General features: G+C 31.5%; 5 protein-coding genes across 8 annotated transcripts; 1 reads left to right on the top strand and 4 right to left on the bottom strand.

Moving 5' to 3' along the window:
* Window positions 1-258: 258 nt before the first annotated feature.
* On the top strand, window positions 259-5,571 carry LOC100745092 (probable tubulin polyglutamylase TTLL2). Of its 2 annotated transcripts, XM_033320018.1 has the most exons (10): window positions 259-1,226; window positions 1,403-1,591; window positions 2,693-2,818; window positions 2,906-3,009; window positions 3,083-3,212; window positions 3,307-3,583; window positions 3,656-3,858; window positions 3,934-4,197; window positions 4,284-4,582; window positions 4,657-5,571. In XM_033320018.1, the coding sequence occupies exons 2-10, from the start codon at window positions 1,514-1,516 to the stop codon at window positions 4,775-4,777; spliced, it is 1,602 nt and encodes a 533-aa protein (XP_033175909.1). In that variant the 5' UTR covers window positions 259-1,226; window positions 1,403-1,513; the 3' UTR covers window positions 4,778-5,571. The 2 variants fall into 2 exon arrangements, with proteins under 2 accessions (XP_033175909.1, XP_012239412.1); XM_012383989.3 differs by having other exon boundaries at window positions 259-1,591; window positions 4,374-4,582.
* Window positions 5,079-7,197, bottom strand: LOC100745213 (40S ribosomal protein S4). Of its 2 annotated transcripts, none has more exons than XM_003488323.4 (6): window positions 7,087-7,197; window positions 6,373-6,631; window positions 6,015-6,112; window positions 5,763-5,934; window positions 5,573-5,702; window positions 5,079-5,255 (listed from the first exon to the last, which is right to left on the bottom strand). In XM_003488323.4, exons 1-6 carry the CDS (start codon window positions 7,087-7,089, stop codon window positions 5,129-5,131), a joined length of 789 nt encoding a protein of 262 aa, XP_003488371.1. In that variant the 5' UTR covers window positions 7,090-7,197; the 3' UTR covers window positions 5,079-5,128. The 2 variants fall into 2 exon arrangements, with proteins under 2 accessions (XP_003488371.1, XP_003488370.1); XM_003488322.4 differs by having other exon boundaries at window positions 6,774-7,106.
* Window positions 7,198-7,415: 218 nt separating this feature from the next.
* Window positions 7,416-9,047, bottom strand: LOC100743549 (deoxyribose-phosphate aldolase). Its single transcript, XM_003488308.4, has 5 exons — window positions 8,659-9,047; window positions 8,416-8,594; window positions 8,197-8,332; window positions 7,743-8,119; window positions 7,416-7,667 (listed from the first exon to the last, which is right to left on the bottom strand). The coding sequence occupies exons 1-5, from the start codon at window positions 8,681-8,683 to the stop codon at window positions 7,503-7,505; spliced, it is 882 nt and encodes a 293-aa protein (XP_003488356.1). The 5' UTR covers window positions 8,684-9,047; the 3' UTR covers window positions 7,416-7,502.
* Window positions 9,048-9,371: 324 nt separating this feature from the next.
* Window positions 9,372-11,968, bottom strand: LOC100743430 (putative ATPase N2B). 2 transcript variants are annotated; one of them, XM_012384024.2, is made up of 8 exons: window positions 11,951-11,968; window positions 11,200-11,583; window positions 10,707-10,892; window positions 10,383-10,624; window positions 10,143-10,311; window positions 9,940-10,080; window positions 9,729-9,848; window positions 9,372-9,657 (listed from the first exon to the last, which is right to left on the bottom strand). In XM_012384024.2, the coding sequence occupies exons 2-8, from the start codon at window positions 11,569-11,571 to the stop codon at window positions 9,535-9,537; spliced, it is 1,353 nt and encodes a 450-aa protein (XP_012239447.1). In that variant the 5' UTR covers window positions 11,572-11,583; window positions 11,951-11,968; the 3' UTR covers window positions 9,372-9,534. The 2 variants fall into 2 exon arrangements, with proteins under 2 accessions (XP_012239447.1, XP_003488355.1); XM_003488307.4 differs by lacking the exon at window positions 11,951-11,968 and adding an exon at window positions 11,669-11,867.
* A 311-nt stretch (window positions 11,969-12,279) lies between these two features.
* Window positions 12,280-13,780, bottom strand: LOC100743665 (rab-like protein 3). The gene is made up of 5 exons (XM_003488309.4): window positions 13,640-13,780; window positions 13,125-13,334; window positions 12,899-13,047; window positions 12,709-12,822; window positions 12,280-12,640 (listed from the first exon to the last, which is right to left on the bottom strand). Exons 1-5 carry the CDS (start codon window positions 13,683-13,685, stop codon window positions 12,461-12,463), a joined length of 699 nt encoding a protein of 232 aa, XP_003488357.1. The 5' UTR covers window positions 13,686-13,780; the 3' UTR covers window positions 12,280-12,460.
* Between the last annotated feature and the right edge of the window lie 13 nt (window positions 13,781-13,793).

The following is a 13,793-nucleotide window of genomic DNA, read 5'->3' as shown; positions in this document are numbered from 1 at the left end:
GCAATTTACGATTAGTATTAATATTAATCAGATCGACTACTAGCTGAATATCGCACGAGCTTCTGTATCCGTGTTACGTGTTGCTTACAATAAACTAAAATGTTCATGTAAATTATTGTCCAGGTGTTTCTTTCATATCCATTTCCCAAAGGGATCTCCGTTTGCCAGAAAGATCCCGACGACGGATCTAAGATAGCCGCGAGCTAAGAAATAAATCAAGAAACAAAAAACATTTCGATATCGCGGAAACCATTCGTTCAACCATAAATAGCGGTTAGGTCTCCGAAGAGAAAGAAAGAACTCGGACCGCGTACAACGAAACACGTGAAGGCTCGATCACAAAGCATTTCGTCTCTAACCAGGAAGTAACTCCACCGTAAGGGACGTTTCATCGATTTGTCATTAAAGTAACCTTGCGGTACCTCCTACCTACAACGTAGCCAAACACGCGAAACATTTTGATGAATCTTTTTTGCAATTGATACGTCATAATCGCGTACCTCAATGAGCGTATTTCTATTAATATATCCACATAGACACAGATAGCGAAGAATAGCGGTCGCGCTTTTACGAATTTCTCCGGAAACATTTGAGAAATGGGAAGACAGAGAATGTAGACGTGATTTTTTGATACGGTTGAAAGGAACCTGTCATCGCGATGCGCATCGTTGCAAGTTTTAAGCTTTAAACTACACCAGTCGATATTTATGCTATTTCTGGTACAAGTAAATCTGGTACAAATCTCGATGAATAGGCGTGTCGGAAAGTCGCGTGTCCGCAATATCCTTAAACGGAAATCGGTGTAATTCTTTCGGAAGCTCGCGACCGATGAAGCTTCCGGTGTCCTTGCGGGTTCGCGGTGTCCAGCGAAAGCCCATAAAAGCTGGAAAGCGGCGTGGAAGGTGGCATACAAGCAACCTGCGCGCCTGCGACCAGGTCATAGCGATTGCGTAGACCGAAACGTGGCGGTGCACCAGTGAGAATCGAGATTCCGACTCGCTTGCATGCGGGCCCATCGAAATATTTAAATACGAAAGACTAATCTTTAACGGGAATGTCGTTTCGAAGAATAACTCGCTATAATCGTTAAGAGATACTTTCTTGGATATAAAAAAAAAAAGAAAAGAAAAGAGAACGACAGATATAATCGAGATATGTCTAGATTACACGCTTTTTTAAAATCATCAAGAGCTACATGTTGATATTTTGTGAATGAAAAGTGCGAGGTATGATAAGATATCTTGAATTTCTTCTTACTTTGTGTTACTAATTACCTTTCTTCTTTTTTCTTTCGGACTTTTCAAACTTGCCACAAGAACAACGGGAAACCGGTGTTGAACGCTTTCCTAAATAAAAATATCGCTTAACGCTTTAATCTCTTTTCTCCGTTTCACGTAATCAGAGGAACAAAAGTGTCGCTATTATTTCAAGAAAGAAGATCGATTATACTACCGTGATACCACTAATCAGAGTTATCGTCCTCGCGCGCTCTTCCAAAATATAATGTTTCGATATGGCAGTGAGATACTTGGATGGTCCTTTTGTGTTCAGACTCAACGACAATGGTACAGGACCGCATCTTCTTATACAGGTATCGATATTCTTAGAATCGTACATGGCGCTCCGAACGTTCCCTTGAATTTCAGCCTTAGCTATTGAATAGTAGAAGCGCTATGTATGGATGATATTAGACGCTCTTCATTGAAAAGACGAAAATCGAGCGAGTCACGTTTCAGTAAAGTGTGTATCACGATTGCGTGGGTAGTTTAACTCTAAAATGCAATGAATACACGTAACACCGGTAGGTACATAAATGTTAGATACGTTCCGTCACGCTTTTATGTCGCTTGGAATTTGTTCGACACGGTTACAAACTTAGCCGTGCCCTTGAACTGAATACTTTTCAAGGTACGTACGGTGTGCATATGCACGTACATACCTGCAGAGCCAAACGAGATGCGACGCGCTTTTGCGTGCACCATTTTTAGAAACACGGCTATTAAATGCGACATGCAATAATAATAGACGAAGAATAGAGTTGTTGGGGCGCACCGTTACGACGATTCACCTCTTCCTTCCATACGATCTAACACAATAGCGATGCACGTACTATGCAGCCCGAAACAAACTTTCATCGGCAACTTTGATATAATCGTGATGTTCCTCTGGACGTTTCGTTACGTAAAAATTAATTTCTCTAGTCATTACGGATAGATAGACAGACAGATGGGGGAGGGAGAGAGCAGGCTATTAAAACGAAACGGAAACGATTCAGGTTATAAGAATAGAGTGTAAATGTGGTCGATGACCTTCCGCAGCGAATCGATGTTGAAGTTATAAGAAAAGAATAATAAAACTAGGCTACCGTAACAGCGAAAAGAGATATACTCGAATTTAATTGTAATTAGAGGCCTTGGTTCGCTTTTCATATCAAAAGTAACCATTCTTAATGCTCTAATAACACGACAAATAAATCAAGGGCGTTCTCTGCTATTTTTGCACGCGCATTCCAACTTTTCGCAATTATAGAATGCGTAATGTTCCAGTTTAATAGATATTTTGCTCATCGCTTTCCATCCGTTCGAGAGTCACGCGATAAAATGTTCTTCGCTTATTGTTAGAAGAACGAACTTTGATCCGTAAGTAAGTTGATAAACGAATTGTACATATGAATGGCATACTTTGATCACAGGTTTGTACGGAACGGGGCTGGAGAGAATATACTGGCGAAAATAATGTATTCAAAGATCGATGGAATTTATGGTGGCGATCCGGCGGCTTCCCCCTTCCCCATTACAAGCTATTACTCCCATGGCAGGTAATAGGTCGTCTGAATCTCCTATGTTAAAATCGATTCCGGTAGCAAAGTGACATCTTTTCAATCGTATTCCCGTGAATCTTTTAGTTTATCAACAGAATTCCGAAAGGGAGTTCGATCTGTCGAAAAGACAATCTTATCCGTCATCTTAGATGTATGAAGAAGATGCACGGTTCGATCTACGATTTCAGGTATAATCTAGAGTTTAACAAGATATCGTGAGAATAATATTCGATCAACGTTATCAAAAATACAACGCGTTAGTCCTGTAGGATATAACTTGCCATCGGAATATACTAAATTGGCGGAAGAATGCAGCCGCTGTGAACACGACAGAGTTTGGATCTGTAAGCCAGTTGGTCAAAGTCAGGGGAAAGGAATCTTTTTGTTTCGTGTAAGAATCAATCGTGCTACGTGAACATCGATGATTAAAGGATAAACTTAACTTATTAGCTGAACTCGTCAAATGCAGAATCTTACGTTTCTAGAAATTAAGCGATCTTACATACGACAATGCAGCAGTGGTTCAAAGATACATCGAGAATCCCTTTCTGATCGGAGGTTATAAATTCGATCTGCGACTATACGTGTGCGTACCCTCTTATCGGCCTTTGACGATATACCTGTATAAGGAAGGATTGGCGCGTTTCGCTACAGAAAAATTTTCATTAGAACATTTGAACGATCCTTTCCGGCATCTCACTAACTTTTCGTTAAATAAATTGGGTCCAGGATACTCTGAGAAGAAGGAACGCGTCGGTTCTGGTATAAAATCACTGTCACTAATTTAAAGTTTCTTAGATTGTACCATAGATAGTAGAATTCGAACATTCGCAGGTTGCAAATGGACTTTTAGACAATTGAGAAGATACTTCGAACAAGCTGGATATTACGATTGGTTCCTTTGGCAGAGAATAGCCTGTTTAGTCAGTTTAACTGTATTGAGCCAAGCCGCGAGCATACCGAAATCTTCAAATTGCTTCGAGTTTTTCGGATTTGACGTATTAATCGACAGAAATTTAAAACCATGGTTACTAGAGGTTAAGAGATGTCTCATTCGCTTGAATTATTAATGAAAATTATTGTTAATTATTCGATAATCGACATTTGAACAGGTCAATCTAAGCCCAGCTTTAAGTAATGACTGCGAAATTGACTCTGAAGTGAAGAAACCTCTGCTGCATGACCTGTTCGATTTACTAGGTCTTCCAGTATGCAACACCGGTCTCTCACTTTTTACGATATGGTCAACAAACCCGATTGACGATGAGGTTGAAGCGTCTTCCAAGTTTTGTACAAATCGAACCATGAAAAAGAAATCGAAAACTTATCGGGAAACTGATGGTTTTCTAAATATATGCACGGAACTTCGACCTACCGTATGTATCTAGAATAAAGTAGCTATGGACAAATATTGAATTCTTGTTTTAGAAATGCTACATTCTATGTCCATTTTAATTATTAGCTTAAACAATCAACTATCAACAATCCTACAAATTTATGGTCTCGTTACAATCCCTTGTTAGTGGATAAGTATATTCCACGCGGTTTTCAGGGTAATAACCCAGAAAGCAACAATAAAACGTCGATATGGGATAATGGTAAAGATTGGAGTACGCCATGCGCGAGAGAGGGAGGCTGGATTCGCATTTATCCGTTGACACGAATCAAATCAGAGAATCCCATTAATTATGTATCATCTTTATCGGAAACTACACGAATTGCAGAAAAGGAAACCAGAAATATCGTACTTTCTATACAAAAGTAATAATTTCAATAAATTTTTCCAATTTATGGCAAAATATCAGAAAAGTATATATAATTGATTTCCTTTGCAGATATTTAAAAGCTGCCAAAGAAGTGCACAAAAAGAATGAGAAATATAGAGATGAACAGTATAACGCTACATTACGGAAAATGGTGGAATTAAATACCGAAATTTGGCTGCCATCGAAATAACTTAATATATACAGAACACATATTCGGGTCTTTTATCTGCATATTCTTTTTATCATTTAAGCAAATCAGCACAATATGCTTTGACCAATTAAATGATTCGATGATACTACATTTAAGCCAGACTTTTCACAGCCATAAATATTTCTCAATATTTTTAATAGCGAAATATGGTTTAAAATCCTATTTTAAACATAATTGTGATAGAAATATTAACGAAGAACATTCCCATTCTATTGTCGTATATATTCTAAAATACCATATGTGGGTGATTAATATGCGGGATAAAGAAAAGAGACATATATATTCACCAAGAAATTCTCGGTTTATTGGATATTTTCTTGCAAATGTACATTAATTCACTCCCTTTGCTGCTAACCTCTTGTCGCGCTCTTCAGCAATCGAAAGCTTAACACCTTTGTCTCTTGGTAAGCTAATATACGGCTTTGTACCCTTGCCAATGATAAAAACGTTGTTCAACCTAAACGAATGATTTATATATGATATAACAGCCGGCTCAATAATCTAACGTAGCTTAGATTAACTTAATAAACAATAATACTCGTGTTTCCTAAATGGGTAATACTGAAAAGTCTATGTGAAAACAATCAGTGACCAGTATGAAGGAAATTCATTTTGACCAACTTTTGACTACAATATTTTTTATAATATATTATAGCTTCGATTATGGTCACCATAAAAATAAATTTACTCTTTCTTTTGTAAAAATTTGAAAGCAAAAAAGAATGTGCAAAAATCATGAAGTATAAGCAAATAAAGAGTAAATATTTTAAGTACCTTGTGGCAAAAGTATGCCCTTGTGAGTCTTTAATGTGGCAAATATCAAAGGAACCGGGATGACGCTCGCGGCTAACAACTGTGCCTACACGTCCTAAATTTCTCCCACCGGTAATCATACAGAGATTACCTAAACAATAATAATCGATTAATAAGTTTCATATATATTTACGACTAAAAGATATTATACCTGAATCAAATCGAATAGAATCCAAGATTTTGCCTGTTGCTATATCTAAATGAATGGTGTCATTAACTTTAATTAAAGGATCTGGATAACGAATAGTTCTTCCATCGTGCGTTACCAGGAATGGAATACCTTTTGGTCCAGTTTGAACACGTTTTACCTTACACAATTTGTACTGCAATAAAAAATATTTAATTAGTTAAATAAAAGATATCTCATTGAATTATCCATGATTTTTTGTCAATGATTAAATACCTTGGCCTCTTCTGCTGTAATTCTATGAGTGGTAAATCGTCCCTTAACGTCATAAATCAATCGAAAATATTCACCAGTCTTGTTAATGGTAATAACATCTAAAAAGACAAATTGAATTTATTAATTATAAACTACATTTAGTTTTTCATATGTCTTAAATATATTTTTTAAATGATATAAAAAGTGTGCACTTTTTGGGTTATACAGAAAAAATATTTGATTCAATCTGTGACCAAAATAAAGAACTTTTATTTTACTATTGGCTAATATTTGACTATAACATTTCATTTGAGAAATGTTATAGCTTCGATATAGCCTTATATATACTTAAAGAAAATAAAGTGTCTTATGAACTTACCCATGAAACCTGCAGGATAGTTGGGGTCAGTTCTAACCTTGCCATCAACTTTAATCAAACGTTGCATCACAATTTTTGTTACTTCGCAATTAGTCAACGCATATTTCAACCTATTGCGAAGAAAAATAACAAGAGGGAGAGATTCTCTTAATTTATGAGGTCCCGTAGATGGACGTGGAGCATATACACCCCCAAGTTTATCTAACATCCATGCTTTAGGCGCGTTAAGACGCTTCAAATGCTTTTTCGGTCCACGAGCCTAAAAACAAATTTCACATACTTAATTTTATCGTCTCAAATAAAATGTACAAGAATTCAACGAACTTATTAATGTCAAAGATATCATTCGATATAATATTGTCATTCCATAAACAAAGAGGTTAGATTAGAAGTTAGTTTACCATTTTATCTCTTTTATTTCCTTAAAATATAATAATCATCAAATGTCACACTAGAAACTTATTTCTGTGAATAGATTTATAGCAAATATTCATATGAAGTATTGATCTGTTCGTTATAAAAATGTAACCTTTACGCGCACATCTTAACCGTATGTCTTGCTTCATAAAAATGAAATAAATTTAACAAATCATATAGAGATAAATATTCACTTTAATTCATTTAGTTTACGCTTTACTCGGATATTAAAAAATACAACACACTATTCAACCGATGTAAACGGATTTTATGTCAGCAACAAATAGTTGCACTTACCATCTTCGTTTTCTAAATGGAAAAGGCACGTTCACGCGATGTTACTTTCTGCAACGCCACTATAACCAATATGGCGGATACGTGTGTATAACTGGTCGATGCTTTTTTTAAACAACTTATATTATATTGAGTTAAAAATTTCATAATTTTAAAGTAACATAAATTGTAGTTATGCTTCAAGGCATAAATACTATATAAGTAATTGTAAATTGTAATTATATGATAATGTTGTAATCATAAAATCGTACATTCTGTATTATGTATTTTCTTATTTCAATATTTCTGACTTCAAGAATCAATGGTATAATGGAAAATGTAAAAGGTATTTGATAATATATAAATCTTTTAATAAATGGATATAAAAGTATTACAAAATTACAATAACTATTTGAAAAAGATTAAATGAATAATAAAGATTAATTTGATTGTATTGCTTCAACTATGTTGTCCAATAAGTTGGAGGCACCAATTCTAAATAAATCTTTAGATAGCCATTCCTCTCCTAATTCCATTTCAACTAACATCATCCATTCTAAAGCCTCCTGTGGATCTTTAATACCACCAGCAGGTTTTAAACCAACCTAAAATAATATATTTCAATACCAAATGTAAGGCATGAAATATTGCTTTTCATTTTTTTAAACAAGAATTTATACCTTTCTCTGTGTGGATTCGTAATAATCCTTGATTGCTTGACACATAATAACTCCAGCAGACAAGGTAGCATTTATTGCTTCTTTTCCGGTAGATGTTTTAATAAAATCTGCTCCGGCCATCATTGCTATCATAGATGATTTATATACATTCTCTAAATTACCTAATTCTCCTGTAGCAAGTATGACTTTCAAACATTTGTTACCACAAGCAACACGAAATGATTTTAGTTCTTCATATAATTCTTTCCATTGTTGCATCAAAGCCAATGGTCTGTTAATAACAATATCAATTTCATCAGCTCCTAGTTCAACACCTATTTCTACTTCACGAAGACGTGTTTCTAATGGAAACTGTCCAGATGGAAATCCTCCGCCAACTATTTAGATAACAATAATATATTTTGTTATTTTTTAATTTAAATATTATTAGAAAAGAACTTACATGTATACTTACCAGTAGCCCTGGAAATTTTATGTTCTTTATCAAGTTTTTCCAATATAGACATTGCATCTACAAATCTCATGGGATATACATATACAGATGCAGTATGCAAATGTGAGTTACTTGGTAACTTAAGAGGGTTTACTGCCTGTAATTATTGAAATACATGAAAGTCAATATTTTTAAAGATGTCGTAGAGATCAAAATTTTTAATATAACACTAAGTATTACTTTAGTACACAAAGTTTCAATTTTTGAAGGTGTATCATCACCTCCTAGAGTAGTTAAATCTATGAAACCTATTGCTTTTACCAACCAAGCAGTTTTAACATGATTTTCCAATTTATTAACTCTATAACGTATAGAATTAATTTTTCCATCTATTGCAGATTGATCGAAATTCATTGTAGCTAAAACATAAGTATATAAATGTTAAAAACACGAAAAATTGTAAAATTCTTAAATTCGATTTACCATTAGCCAACTTTTGAATATCCATTATACGTCTTTTAATATTTTCGGAAATATTTAACCTTACTTAAATGCGTAAAATGCGTAAAAATGAACACGTAAGAAGAGTGTAAGTGCTTTAAATTTAGGAGCGATATCAATTAGAAAATTTTTTTAGTACTTGATAACATTGCAGTGACCTATAATTTACGATTGTTGGCAGATGGTACAGTAAAGTATATAAAGACTCATATATGTGTGCATTTGACAACATATCATTTCTCAGTTACTTTATCTTAATAAACCTTCTCCCACTTTATTCTGATATTGTATATTGTGATATATACAAATGCTACATTATAGAATATATCACATATACCCCGCGAAAATGAAAAAAAAACTTTTGCAAGCTAAAAAATATTCGTTCTAAAGTGAGAATGACTGATCAATATAATTCTTAAATAATAAGTATTAATTTTTATTTATAAAAGCATTAAGAATATTTTCCTTCAGATAAAGTCGCAATTGTGACATAGAGGCTGTCTTGTCATGCCTATTTCTAGAATGAAGGATTGAAATTGTCGACTTTTATTTTACAATTATTAATACATATTAAATATTATTTGATATCTAAATTTATTATAGCAGTTATTTATTGCTGAATATTATGTATAATAAAATATATAATAAATAAATTTACATAATAGTAATAAATACTATAAATATTTTCTGTAATATATAGCAATGTTTGATATAGCATACTCGAATGTACTTGTTACTTTTTCGAACTAATAGTATTCTTTTTTTGAAAATTTATTACCAACAGTTTGCAATTTAGTCATCAAAATTAAAAGAATTTCTAAACAAAACTACTAAAATTTTTACTAATATAAATTATTATTATCTATAATGTTGCCATTGTTCCCAATACTGGGCGGTTTGCATTTCAGAAAGTCGAGATACAGTGCGATCAAAAGCAAAAAGTTCTTCTTCTCCAGTAAAAAGATTAGATTTGTAATTGTCCTGTTGAAGATACAAAGTTATAAAATTATATATCAGTTAATGAAAACAACAACTTTTGTTTCATAACTTACTGAACCGTGTGATATTTTTAAATCATCCATTAGCATTCGTTTTTCATCTGTATATTCACTATCTCCTTGTGGGATAAAAAGTTCTGTATGTGGAACAGCTGCAGATATTACAACTCGTACCTGACAAAAATTTTTTTTTATTTAAATATAAACATTTATAATGATTTAAATTGTTAAATATGAAAAGTAGATAGAACATATGTAAACTTACCTTATTGTCATATAGTGTATCAATTAATGTAATAAATCTTCTGGTTTGTGATTTAAGACGAAAATCTAGTTGTGGTACATCTCTTATGATAACTGTATGAAATGCTTGACTTAGTTCTAAATAATCACTAGCACCAAGTGGCTGCAAATAAAACAATTGCTTGCTATATTATAAATATCTAATGAAAATTTGTAACAACCTACTCTATCACACAATTCTCCAAAAGTTGAATCCAACACTTGACCACAGGTTCTTTCAAATGTAACATTACGACCTCTTATAGAAATAGTTCGAGACCTCACAACATCATTTTCCTTTGAGCATAAATATTTAAACATTTTGTCCACATCACTAGTTGCATCCTCTCCTTTTCTATAAAAATTTATCATTTTTTAGAGAGGAGTATTTTATTATATGCCTTATTTGTACATTACTATACGTACATGAAATAAATTTTTTCATCTCTAAGTCCTGTTTTCAGCCTATAATCTACCCCTGAATCTAGGGAATTTATAACGCAATAATTTTTTAAAACCTGTATAAATGGAATAAAATTTCCTCTCTGTAGCCCATTTTTGTATAAATCATCGGGTGCTCTATTACTAGTCGCAATAACTATTACTCCATTATTAAAGAGTTCAGTAAATAACCGTTTCAATATCATAGCATCTGCAATATCAGTTACCTATATATATATATATATAATATTTTATTAATACATGTTACATTAAATCATAAATAATTAATTGTATATTTCAGAAGTGAACCTGAAATTCATCAAAACAAAGTAACCAAGCTTCTTCAGTAATACTTTTTGCAACTGGTGGTATTGGATCAAATGGTTGGAGTTTAGTACTACTAACATCTCGTACAATATTTTTCTTTACTTCGTGTACTTTATTATGTACATCAAGCATAAAAGAGTGAAAATGAACTCTTTTTTTATTCTCGATCTAAAATAATACATTTCAATATAATTACCTGTTTCCTTAATTAAAGGATTTATTTTTTAATAAGCTGCATATGGAAAACCATTTATATTATTTATAGTAATTATAGTATTTAGAGTACCTTTATCATAGTTCAAAGAAAATTTTTTTGTCATCAGTACCTTTACTATATAAAGTAACTCCTTTCTTACATTAATTATTTAATTATGTGCATGAATTATGTTGAAAAGTATTATGAACTGTCAAATTAATTCATAATACTTCGTGGCTATCCATGTGCAATAATTATATGAGCTATAAACTATAATACCTGGCAACATTTGTAGAAAAGATCCATCAACATTGTTTTACCTCCACCAACTGCTCCATGAATATATAGTCCTTTTGGTGGTTGTTTTCTTTTCCTACCCAACCATTTATCTAATAAGTTGAATTCTTCAGGTTTGTATCCATTTATTTCTTCATAAATGCTCTGCAATGTTTTAGCAACTTTCATTTGATGTTCATCTTCCACTAGTTCTCCTTTTGCAATTTTATTTTTTAACATAACAATTGGGCCTTTCTCAATTAAACTAACATCATGAACATATCCATGACGTTGAATATGTTGTACAAATTTGTTGGACAAATTTGTAAAATAGTTTTGATTAAAAAATTTTTTTGGTAACAGGTAAGTCATCATGGGAAAGATGTCCTAAAGGAAAGGTCATAATTTATTATCTATGTATGTTACTTATGTATATTATTAAACGCCAGATTAGGTAAATACTTATTCTTACAGATAAATATTTGACAAATATACATTTAATTTAAAAAATTAACAAAATATAGAAAAACTTTCTAGTGTATATGATCAAAGATATTCACATATTTATCAAATTTACGTTTGACAGACAATCAGCATGTTAACCTTTATATTGCATATGAAAATACATTACATGTATCTACCTTAAAATAGAATACCCACACTAGGAAATTTAAAAAGGTAGGTGTGAAGCATGATATTGATAAATATGAAGAATTGAATAACTGAAAAATATATAATCAAATCATGTACTTACACTTCTGTTTTCTTCCTTCGTTGTTATTTATTAAAACTGATTCTTTCATGATATTTTAATATTATTAGAAAGAAATTTCATGTACAAAGAAATTCAGTTTGAAAAATTATCTACCGCGCTTTATGTTATGACGTAATTAAAAAGGAAATATGGAACCATCAGATGCAATTTATTAATGGCTGTTCATATGGGTCCATATTGATGCATAAAGCTTTATTCACAAGCTAAAAACTAAGAAGGTATAAAATACCATTTATTTTTCAATATTTTAATTAAATAAATGTTCTTAAGCCTAATTATATAAGAAGTAATACGTTTAATATTTTAATTCAAAATGTATAATTTTATTATATTTTGTATATAAATATCTTAACACTATTTTCAAAATAATTATTTATAACATTTTATTTTAATGACTCGCACTTTGCTGTAAATTAGGAATGTAATACAAGAAATTTAGGAACGCAAATTCTATTAATGTTAAAATAGACATGATAAATTTTCTGAATTTCAATCATTATGATAAATTTTAGAACTGTATGGAGCACTATACATTGGCAGTCTTCGTTTGTCAGGATTGATTCCTTCTTTTAACGAATAATAACGTCTTTCAATAACTTTATCAAAAAACCTACTCAATTTAACAGAAGAGCTAGAACCAGCAGCTAATGATCTCACTTGATGACAATCCTAAGAAGAATGTTAATTTGAAAACAATAATATCAGTGTGTAATAATTTAAAAAAATAAATGATATACCAAAAATATTTCATCAGCACCACATTCTTCTGCAATAGTTGAAGAACGTCTATGTACATTTGATCTGACTTCCGCAACTAGGTCTAATTTTGTACCAATAACTAAAATTGGTATCTAAAAAAATAATTTTATTTGCACAAAAAAACATGATAAAAAATTATACAATTATGTCAAAAATAATTAACATTACCTGTGTAGATCCTACAAATTTTTCAGGATCAAAATCATCAAACGGCTTCGATTTCATATAATTATTATCTTTACTCAAAACTTCTTCAAGCCATTTTTGAAGATTTTGCTGTGATTTTCTGTTTGTTAAATCATGAACTAATATGATACCTGTATTGTTAATAATGATTGATGATTTCTAAATTTTTTACTTTAGATACTTAATGTTATATATTTCATATTTATACCATTTGTAGGATTATAAAAAACAGATCTTGTATTTTTATGACTTTGACTTCCTCCAATATCCCATAATTCAATAAAATATCTTCTCTGATTGGGAGTTCCTTCTTTATATTCATGTAATTTAACTTCTACTGAGCAACCTATAGTCCACGAAGGATTCCTAATAGGTTGTTGTTGACATATTAAATGTGTTAATGATGTTTTTCCAACGCCTAAATATAAGAAAGGAAGAATATTTAACAATTATTTAATCGTAAGGAGTTACATATACATAGGTTTAAAAAAAAAAAATAGATAACCTACAAATAATGTCATAAAAATATGTATGAAATACATCAGATATAACTTTTTATAAATTAAGGAATTAAATAAGCTTGAAAAATATATTCTAGTAATAAACATGGCATTTATGCTGTAATTAACGAAATAACACTTAATAATAGATAGATAAACAAAATAACAGATACTGACAATAACAAAAAGATATTATAGAATTGCTTCATATACATATCCTTACCAGAATCACCAACAACAATAATCTTAACTTTATCGATTGCAGCCATCAATAATTTTTATGAAAATATCTAAAAATGTATCTTTTTGTTTCTTTATTTCTGTTGTTTGACAGCTAGTCATTTGATAATTTTCTATTATGAATACATAACCTAAAA

Source organism: Bombus impatiens, unplaced genomic scaffold (assembly GCF_000188095.3).
Source record: "Bombus impatiens unplaced genomic scaffold, BIMP_2.2 scf_0225, whole genome shotgun sequence".
In the NCBI taxonomy this organism is placed as follows: Eukaryota; Metazoa; Arthropoda; class Insecta; order Hymenoptera; family Apidae; genus Bombus; species Bombus impatiens.
The sequence above is the reverse complement of the archived record's forward strand: the minus strand, read 5'-3'. Positions and strand labels throughout refer to the sequence as shown.

Coding starts and splice junctions, on each gene's coding strand:
- LOC100745092 (XM_033320018.1), top strand. CDS start 1,514: ATGGCAGTGAGATACTTGGATGGTCCTTTTGTGTTCAGACTCAACGAC. Junction 1,592..2,692: donor GACCGCATCTTCTTATACAG/GTATCGATATTC, acceptor CTTTGATCACAG/GTTTGTACGGAACGGGGCTG. Junction 3,584..3,655: donor GAAGGAACGCGTCGGTTCTG/GTATAAAATCAC, acceptor GAACATTCGCAG/GTTGCAAATGGACTTTTAGA.
- LOC100745213 (XM_003488323.4), bottom strand. Junction 6,113..6,372: donor CTATCCTGCAGGTTTCATGG/GTAAGTTCATAA, acceptor TTGTCTTTTTAG/ATGTTATTACCATTAACAAG. Junction 5,703..5,762: donor TTCTATTCGATTTGATTCAG/GTATAATATCTT, acceptor ATTATTGTTTAG/GTAATCTCTGTATGATTACC.
- LOC100743549 (XM_003488308.4), bottom strand. CDS start 8,683: ATGGATATTCAAAAGTTGGCTAATG. Junction 8,595..8,658: donor TATTCAAAAGTTGGCTAATG/GTAAATCGAATT, acceptor CTTATGTTTTAG/CTACAATGAATTTCGATCAA. Junction 7,668..7,742: donor ACGAATCCACACAGAGAAAG/GTATAAATTCTT, acceptor ATATTATTTTAG/GTTGGTTTAAAACCTGCTGG.
- LOC100743430 (XM_012384024.2), bottom strand. CDS start 11,571: ATGATGACTTACCTGTTACCAAAAAAATTTTTTAATCAAAACTATTTT. Junction 10,081..10,142: donor TTGGAGAATTGTGTGATAGA/GTAGGTTGTTAC, acceptor TTTTATTTGCAG/CCACTTGGTGCTAGTGATTA. Junction 9,658..9,728: donor TAAAAATATCACACGGTTCA/GTAAGTTATGAA, acceptor TATCTTCAACAG/GACAATTACAAATCTAATCT.
- LOC100743665 (XM_003488309.4), bottom strand. CDS start 13,685: ATGGCTGCAATCGATAAAGTTAAGATTATTGTTGTTGGTGATTCTG. Junction 13,335..13,639: donor TATTGTTGTTGGTGATTCTG/GTAAGGATATGT, acceptor TCTTATATTTAG/GCGTTGGAAAAACATCATTA. Junction 12,641..12,708: donor GTGCTGATGAAATATTTTTG/GTATATCATTTA, acceptor CATTCTTCTTAG/GATTGTCATCAAGTGAGATC.